The sequence below is a fragment of the Lycium ferocissimum genome, chromosome 10 (assembly GCF_029784015.1).
Source record: "Lycium ferocissimum isolate CSIRO_LF1 chromosome 10, AGI_CSIRO_Lferr_CH_V1, whole genome shotgun sequence".
Taxonomy (NCBI): Eukaryota; Viridiplantae; Streptophyta; class Magnoliopsida; order Solanales; family Solanaceae; genus Lycium; species Lycium ferocissimum.
Genome location: NC_081351.1, coordinates 28,442,057 through 28,451,924, shown reverse-complemented (window position 1 = coordinate 28,451,924; position 9,868 = coordinate 28,442,057). Strand labels below are relative to the sequence as shown.

Sequence of the window (9,868 nt, the reverse complement as noted above, 5' to 3'; positions counted from 1 at the left end):
CACCCAATTTACTGGACTTCTAAAATTATTAATTCAAAATTTAATATTCGTTAAAATATTCATATGCCGTGTCGAAACATATAGCGGATTGAATTGAACTAATAGCTTATCTAACAAAAATCAACGATATTTATGTATACGGTAAAAACCGGATATAACGTAAACCGACGAAACGAGGACCGAGGGAAGGAAGAGAGTAACGTGCCGATGACATTCGAGCCTAAACCGAGGAGCTTTCGACCGGAGGGCCGAGCAAGGACACCATTTGGTCCACCACCTTTATCGCCGAGACCGTCGGGGCCGTTGGTCCGGCAGTGGTGGTCCGCACGCCGTTGGTCCGTGTGGCCGTTGGTCCGTGTGGCCATTGGTCCAAAGATAGCCGCCGCACGTGAGCCACGCGTCGCAGCGTCCTCGCCATGGTCAACCACCAACCATGCGTGTGTCGACGGCGCCGCGCCTAATCCCACCAAATCCGTTCGAGCCGTTCGTCCTTGTTATTATTATTTTATTACCACGTCGTACGGCCCACGCGCAACACTTATAAATATGGGGCATCCCCTCCTTTGTGGGGTGGCCGGCTCCGGGAGATAAAGAACACTTTGTATTAGCAAATATATACAAATCTCTCTCCTCAATATCGGATTTTGTCCGGATTCATTGTGTTCATATCCTAAATCTATCCAATCAAGCAATATTCATATGTTATTAGATACACGAATCTACATGCGGATCTCGCATTATTATTACTTTCTTCGTATCATACCTATATATATATTTTCCATCGAATAGATTGAGCGCTAACCACATATCCTATACCTACTCACAAATTTAATTGATTATCCGAATTCGGGGTAAACAATTTAGACTAAAAAAATGTAGTTGACAAACGTTTAGCATGATTTTGACTTAATATTATTAAACCAAAAATTATTGTACTACTCACGATCGGCAAATCAAACAAAAAACATTATTCTGGATGCTAATTTTTCCTTGAATGCTTATGTATCTTTCTACATTTAGTGGACTAATATTGAGCTAATAACATTTTATAGTGCGAATTTTTTTACACTAACGATATATATAATTAAATTCATAATAGTTACGTATTAAGAAGACCCGAATGCCGCTGATTTACCTTTAAAACTGCATGTAAATAAAATATTATTGTTGCAGGAATCCAACTGATAGTGGTCTAAACTCTAAAAAGGGTTGGATTATGCCTCAATGCATCTCTTTTTACATATTAAAATCACATGATTCTCTTAGTCGCATTGTTTTGGCACTACTGTTTAAAAATAACTAAACAAATAGGGTCTATTTATTCGGTGGTCCTCGTTTGTCAAACTGTATTAGTGACTATAATTGAGTTGCTTATTAACGACAGTATATTTTCTATCAGTACTTACAGTCTGCAGTTTGTTAACACGAGGGTAAGTGCTTAAGTTACGTGACTTTTTAGACTAATGTCTTAGAATTAATATGTATTTTTCTTCCCAGCTCGTATATATTTTTATGACATAATTTCAAATAATGTCACGGCCCACTCTAGCCATGACATGTGTCATTAACTTTTAAAAATATTAAACTTAAAATTATACCCAAAAAATGAATAAATAATGCACTAATTCAAAGTGGAACCATTGGGTATTTTGTCCAGAAAATTGAAGTGGTAATTACTACTCATCCACTCCATTAACTCATTCATTGATCATATTTTTTAGTTAAAGGTTGGAAACAAAAAACAAATCTTCAAGCCAAGTAATTAAGGGGAGTGTACTTGAAATTAATTTTTTATATTACTAAGTGGAAGGGGCTGGAACCTTATCACATGACAACATGATTCAGTATGAACCCAATTTTACTTCTTAAATTTCATTCTGAATTCTCTATATGTTATATATGTTGATTCTTTAAACGCGTCAACCATTATTAAGAGAAAAATTTAGTTCATATACTTCCCCTATAATGAAGAAAGAATTGTAATGGTACCACCGTCAAGGAATTTTTATTTGTGTAAATACCTTCCAATTTTCTTTCAGTAATATCTTCCAAATTAAATATTACTCTTTAAGTTCCATTTTATATATAAGTTTTTCCATTTTAGTTTAATTTTTTTTTTTGGAAAAAACTCACATTTTCATATGACTTCGAAAACACTTTATGGCCAAATTTTCCGTTTTATATTTAATAATATGCTTCTTATACGACAATCGTAACTTATTGAAGTCCATATGTTCTAAAGTAAATTCATGTGTGTGTACAGAAATTCCATTCTTAAATAATCAGAAAACTTTTCCTTTATTATATCTTCCTTTTCCTCGTTAATTTCTATGGCAAATTCCACCAAGAAAAGAAAATTTACGGTTACCTTAGCGACATTCAACTAACCCATCAAGTCAGTTAAAGTAAAAAGAAAAAGAAGGGAAAAGGGTAAAAAATGCCTCTTTATTTTGAAAAAAGGGCTAAAAATATTTTCTGTTACAAATTTGGGTGAAAAATATCCCTTCCGTCATTAAAGTTTTCAAATATACTCCTATCTTAACGAAAATCCCAAATATAATTCGATTTCATTTTCAAACCTGACCCAACTATTTAAAAAATTCATGTGCGACCAACTTGTTCTCGAGTCCTACATCTGTAGCCACTAGGCACAGGAGCGGGTAACCCATGTGGGTTTTTTATTTAGTTGAATCGGATTATATTAAAAATTTTCATTAAGACAGGAGTATTTAAAAACCTTAACGACGGGAGGGGTAGTTTTGATCCAAATTTGTAACGGAGAATTCTGCCCCGTTTCCTAAAAAATATCCCATAACAGTAAAAATCACAAGGAGACAAGGTATGTAGGTGGTGAAAACAAGGCTAATAAAATTAAAAATACGTCAGATTCGTAAAATTCGTCAGTACTTTTAACACTCATTGATTTCATAAATAGACAACAGACACAGCTGGAATTGTACATTTGTGTTATGATCTTTAATCTCCACCCTTCAAATTCCAAAAAAAAAAAAAACCATCAACTCTCCTTTGAAGATTCCTTTGCCCTTCACTTTTTTCCCCACCCACCCACGCCCACCTATCCCCTGCACCGCCCACTTGTTTATTATTTTCTTGATGATTTTTTTTTTCTCTCTTGCCTACCTTTTTGGGCCTTTAAATTAACCCACAATCTCAAGTATCATTCCTTCCTCTTCTTCTTCTTCTCCTTTGCTTACTCTTTTGAGTTTTCTGATATTTTCTTCTTTGGCTCTTTTTCTTGTTTTCTCCACCAGTTTCTGCTCTTTGTTAGGCTTTGATTTCTTGGTTTTTAGTCTTTGTGGCTAAAACTCATTAAAAATCCCATCTTTTTTTCCAAATCTGCTCCTTTTAGGCTTTGATTTTTTTGGTTTTTAATCCTTGTGGTTAAAACCCATTAAAGATCCAAGTTTTTTCCTTCTTTTGTGGCTGAATTCCATTAAAGATCCAATCTTTTCTCCAATTTCTAGGATTTTAGTCTATTTGGCTGAAACCCATTAAAGATCTAAGCTTTTATCATCTATGTTTTTAATCTTTGAGGGTGAAAACCATTAAAGATCCAAACTTTTTATACCAATTTGTTAAGGACTCTCTGTTACTTTGTTGTGCAAAAAATTAATGCTGCATAGAAATTTATTCATGTTCAAGATTCATGTCTCCAGTTCTTAGTGAAATCCTTCGTTCCGGTTTTATTATCAGTTCATCACTTAGACGTAGAACCCATCTTGTTCAATCTTTCTCAGTTTGTTTCCTATACTGGTTTTATATGTTCTCAGAGTTCATCACTTCCCCATAAAATATATCTTGATCCATAGTTAAATTACTTAATCTAGTATACCATATAATTAGTACTTTTTTTTCCAGGGCCTAAAATTTTAATAGCTGTACATATACAATACTACTACTACTTATTTTATGATGGCTACTTCTAGTGGAAATTCATCAGGTTCAACACAGATTCAGAACTCGGGTTCTGAAGAAGATTTGCAGGTTTTAATGGTGGTTGATGAAAGGAAAAGAAAGAGAATGCAATCGAATCGAGAATCAGCAAGGAGATCAAGAATGAGAAAACAGAAACATCTTGATGATTTATTAGCCCAAGTGACACAACTCAAGAAGGAAAACAACAACATCCTTAACAGCATCAACATGACAACAGCACAGTACGCTAATGTTGAGGCAGATAATTCTGTTTTAAGGGCTCAAATGATGGAGTTAAGTCAAAGGTTGCAATCTCTTAATGAAATCCTCAGTTACATCAATTCCAACAACACCAACAACAACGTTAATAATAATATTAATGGAGTGTTCGATGATTTTCAGATTTGTTCTGAGACTTTGATGAACAATTCATGGAACATGATGTATGTCAACCAGCCAATTATGGCTAATGCTGATATGCTCTATCAGTATTGATTTTGTTTTTAACTTTTTCATGGTGGTGTAATGTTCAATTAATGGTGGTTGTTGTGATGATGATGAGTGGAAGGGTTATTTTATCAGTGGTATCTTTGTTTATTATTTTGTTTTATTATTATTAGTAAGAGTTGAGTAATGTTATGAGTTATTAGGACTATTAGAATAAGATTAATGTAAAATGTGAGCAGTCAAAGAGGATGAGCTGACTGATCTTTGGGCATGTGTAAAAAAGGGGTCATGTATTGATATATTGGAATGAATGGTTGTGAATGCATTGTGTTTCTATTTTTAATAAATGCAAGTTGTTTCAATGTACTATAGCTATTCCTTGTTTTTGTGTTTTATTTTAGATGTGGATCTCTATCTTTTCTCCATTCTCTCTTGGCCCTCCCAAATGGTTCTGATGATCACGATATATTTCATCAGAGTCTGTATTATGTTGCTAGGAATTTACCAAATTCCTCAATACTTTGAGATCCAAACAAATATGGTTAAAGCCCCTTTTCCATCGACAAAACTTACATGCACCTGATATTTATTTCCATATATATATATGAGCACACATTAATCTAATCAAAATTCAAAAATAAGAAAGAAGGACTTTGACTTGATCACGCTACTCAATACTAGAATGGTGCATTCCAGTATTAGTAATAGATTCTTTTAGAAAGATCATATCGAAATTGTCTTTTCTCTCTCTAATAAGAGAGGTTGGTTATGAAACTTGATATGTGTTTATACTTTCATCACTTTTTTTTTTCATCAATCTCCTCTCCACCGAGAGGCTTTTTTTATTGACTGCACAGAAGCATCAAAACATAGGTGTTACACCTTTGTACCTATCTTGTATGGACAGGTTCCATACTAAGCACGATAGGATTTCTTTTAAGCTTTCAAAAATATGAAATGAAGAGTACAAAATATACATCAAGGAACATCAAAGGCATAATTTCTATCTATGATCATATTAGGACCCTTGATGAGATTTCTCCTCATTGTCGGCATCTGAAATCTGTCCATTTTCAGTTCACCCCTTACCTCTTTTGGTAAGTCCTGAAATTCAGTAATCCAAGTTATGGTGCTGCAGGCAAGTCCCCGCTTGATATTTGGATCCTCTCTATAACAATGTTCGATCTCGTTTTAGAAGATCACTTGATCTTCGTAATGGAATCGTTGATACTCCATGGAGGATTTGAAATATTCTTAATCCATTGTACTAGTAGCTTCGAATCGCTTTCCAATTCTAACCATTTATAACCCTTTTGAATACACCCTTTCATCACTTAAGAATGGTTAGTTGATGGAGTACGTATTTAACCTTAATTTATCATTTGATTGTGGTAACTTTGGTATAAACACTGAACGTGCAAATAATATTTGGATCTAGAATGCCAAAGATACAAGTTAATAGATTATTAATTTGAAGGTTTTAGTAGTACTTTCTTATTCAATAAATTAAGTTCATTTAGTACTCTGAACAGGCATCATGTACCAAAACCGCGTGGTATAATCAATGAAAGATACTGGTACCACATGGTATGGTAAATTCAAAATCTTGCAACAAGTAGTCCCTTGTCCTTCACTAAGAGTCAGAAAGTACTTCTTGTACTCAGTAGGCGTTTGGACATGGATTTTATTGAGATGAAATCATGAGATGAAATCAGCGATTTTCATCTCTCGATTTCATCTCCAAGATGAAATCCCAAATCATATATTTGGGATTTGAAATCGTGATTTCAAAAAATATAAATGTAAAATTTGACCCATACGTTTATATTTTGTAAAAAAAGATCATAAGTTAGTAGATATATTTACCAATCATGTTTACCATGTAGGAGGATTATATTAAAGAGTAGTTACATTACTATTTATGCTAAATTTTCCTTTTTATTGAACTAAAGTTTGATCACTTGATGTTGTATTTTTTAGAAAGGCCTTCTAGTAGCGTATTAATTTTATTATGAACTATGATTTACTCATTTGGTAAGATTGTATGAGAATTGATTTTTTTTTTTTTATAGTTTTCACAACTTGTGCGGTTTTTATGTTTATAAAAAAAACTGTAACTTAAGAAATGCAAATTACATGTCCAAACATTATTTCATCTCGTGATTTCATCTCATGATTTCATCTCATGAGATGAAATCATGTCCAAATGGCTCCTCAGTATCGATTGCCTTCTGAAATCACCAGAGGACTATCTTCTCAAATCAAATATCGACTTGTCATATTTACCAAACCAATTAATTCAAAGTTACTTAATTAGCAGGAATGTGTGAGAATAAATAACGCAGCTAACTACCTAGCTGGGTATTCACCAGTACGAAAATTTTGTTTTATGATTTTACAGACGGTGTTTGATAGCCTAATTGTGGGGTTGGGGTTGGGGTTGGGGTTGGGGTTGGGGGAGGTGTAAAAGTATTTCCTAACAAAGACGACTCCATTCCTAAAGCTCGAATCTGTTATGGTTAGAAATGAAGGAACACTTACCATTCAACTACAGCCCTTATCGGTTTTCTATTGTTTTCACCTGGATTGTAAAACAACTTATTGAGTAATCAATATATGTTATAATCAATATATGTTAAAAAAGATAAAACATTTTCCTAGCTGAGTTATAACGATTCCTTAGTTGTTTCCAGTCATTGAGTACAATGTTTGTGCTCTAAAGTTAAATAATTAGTTATATTTCTAATTAATTACTTTTGCCTTCGAATTAATTTACTTCTTTTTAATCTTAATTGAGTAGTCATAGAGGGCGCAAGCTTAATGTACAAGTTATGATATTAAATGTAATGTCCTTTCTTGATCATTTGAGAAATTTTGCTGCTGCCAGCTTCTAATTACCATCATTAAGTGCCCAAAGTAAAGCAAAAGCTAATCAATCCCTTTTCAACAGATATATTGCGTTTCACTGATGGAAAAGTAATAAGGATGATTAATGCCTTAAAGATGCACTTAACCTGCATAACATTGCGTAAAGAATTACTCTTAATTTAGGTTACGTACTATCAATCAGAAGTTAAGGAAAGGCTTAATAGCACTTTGGTCCCATAGTTGTTGATAATTTCTAGTTCCAGCACTTGTAAGATTCGAATAAGCACATTTAACCTTCAATTAATGAAATGTCCACTTTTGATCTTTTTGCTTGTAATTTAACAAATACACCATAGTTATTAATTGTTCCACCATTTAGTTACTCAGGTATTATGTAAAACTTGAATTGTTACTCCATTTTTAGGGTAATATAATTGTAAAAATAGTCAAAATATAATATATTTCTTATATATGGGGAGCAAAGTTACATATTTTAGTTAATTGAAGGTTAAATGTGTTGAATTATATATCACAAGAACCAAAATTAGAATTTATAAATTATTAAGGGGAAAAAATGCAAGTTTTCCTAAAACTTGTAACAAGAGGAAAAAGCTTATAGCTCGTTCTGATGAAAGCAGCAACTATTCTTTCTATTTTAGGGAAATGATTGCATGCATGTAAAGAAAGAAAATGTTGATTTTAAATAATGTTTCTTTGTTAATATGCTAAAATGATGAAGCATGTGGACACTATTAATAAAAAGAGGGCTCACATCAAATTAGTTAAGATATTATGGGTGGATCCCTAACTTGTTCTGAATGACTTTATAAACCAGCAAAAAGCTATGGAGATTCTTGTCCAATAACAAGAGCGATCATACTTGAATGCAACATTTAATTAAGCTGAACTTAATCGTCTTTTTTAAATTTCAAATTATGTTCAAGAAAAGTTGTCTAGTTGGAAGACATGGTAACAAAATAAAACTATAGATTTTCAAGAGAAGTGTCAGAACGTACAATTGTTGTGAGATCGTTGAATTTCCTTGACATAAGTTTATATTTTAGGTGTGATGTTTTTATTTGTTTAAATTTTCTTACTCAAATTTTTGGTTCCGCCACTTCTTATTTACTTGTGATGTTTTAATTTGTGTAAAAAGTAGAGGACTTTATCACCGTTGATTTCAATTAATCTTTTCTTCTTCAGTGTCGTGATGAAATAACTTGAACACACAGTGTAACATATTGTCATCTTAAATTCTTCTTAGTTTAATCTATCTCCTAAGACACAAATAACTCAATTCTATATTGATAACAAATTGCATTATGCCATGTAAATGGGAATATTCAACAAGATATTATTATGTGATGTACATGAAAAGACAATAGTCAAGAGTTAGGTAATATGTGATAGTGAAATGCTTAACCTATGATCTGAAAATATATAATGAAAATGGTTGGTGCCTTCCATGCTTAATTTTCTGAAGTTGCTGGGATGCATGTGTTGGGGCAACGATCTAAAAGAAAATCTTTTAACTGCCAAAACCAAACTCAAGGATATTCCGTTTTTCCACTTTAAATTCCGATTTACTTCCTAATCCAGTAGTTGTCTTTTAAAATTAGAAAATTGTATTGTTTCAAGAGGATAATTGTTTTTAAAATATGTTTTTAAGTTATTAGCCTGGGTCAATCTTCTTGTGCTTCAATGTGACTAATTTTGTGACAGTTATACTTCTTTATAACAGTCATTCTCTATTACATTTCTCTATAACGATCAAGTATATATTTTTGGAACCAATCTTTCATGTCTTTATGACAACATTACTATAGTATCAAAAAAATATCCGGAGATACTGTTATATACAGGTTTGACTGTAGTTAGTGTTTTGACACATTATTATTTTGAAAAACAGAAGATTTGTTTAAGCTCCCGTTTGGCCATAAATTTTGGGAGCATATTTTTGTTTGGTCATAAAATTTTGATAGATTTTGAAAATAAATCTTCAAATTCCCAAATTCGGGCTCAAACCTATTTTTGAGCCAAGATCCATGTTTTGGCCTTTTCAAAACTTTTAAAAACTACCCAAAATTTTATATTTCTCTAGAAAAACCTATCTATTTATGACCTAACTAATTTTATCTACCATGTTCCTCCACTAAAGTCGTATTTACTATGTTTCCACAATTAAAACAGTCTCGTCTATAAAGTGAAGATTGTTCGTACAATGTGGGAAGATTATAATAAAAAATAGTTAGCTATTACCGTTGGTTTTTTTCTTTTTTCTTGCATGGATTGATCTTTGTATTGTAATTTGAATTGTAGTAGCTAGTGAATGTGTTATTAAAATATCATGTTCTGCATAATTTAGGATTAACAAGTATGTATGGTTGGTATTCTTGATAGTTTTTAGAAATTATGGGTATAAGTAAGTTTGGTGAAGAATGTGGTACTTGTTACGGATTTAAGTGGATGAACTTTGTTAAAGTAGCATTAAATCTTTAAAATTTGATTTTTTGAAGTCTTTCTTTGTTAGATTATTTCTTATTTAGAAGCTAGGACGTGGTTATAAAGTTGAAACAAAATGGAGTTTTGTCAATCCGATTGGATCAAGTGAAACACA

At 32.4% G+C, this 9,868-nt stretch overlaps 1 protein-coding gene across 1 annotated transcript; it reads left to right on the top strand.

Moving 5' to 3' along the window:
- Window positions 1-3,091: 3,091 nt before the first annotated feature.
- LOC132033185 (bZIP transcription factor 11-like) lies at window positions 3,092-4,749 on the top strand. Its single transcript, XM_059423076.1, has one exon. It carries the CDS (start codon window positions 3,931-3,933, stop codon window positions 4,429-4,431), a length of 501 nt encoding a protein of 166 aa, XP_059279059.1. The 5' UTR covers window positions 3,092-3,930; the 3' UTR covers window positions 4,432-4,749.
- Window positions 4,750-9,868: the final 5,119 nt, after the last annotated feature.

Coding starts and splice junctions, on each gene's coding strand:
- LOC132033185 (XM_059423076.1), top strand. CDS start 3,931: ATGATGGCTACTTCTAGTGGAAATTCATCAGGTTCAACACAGATTCAG.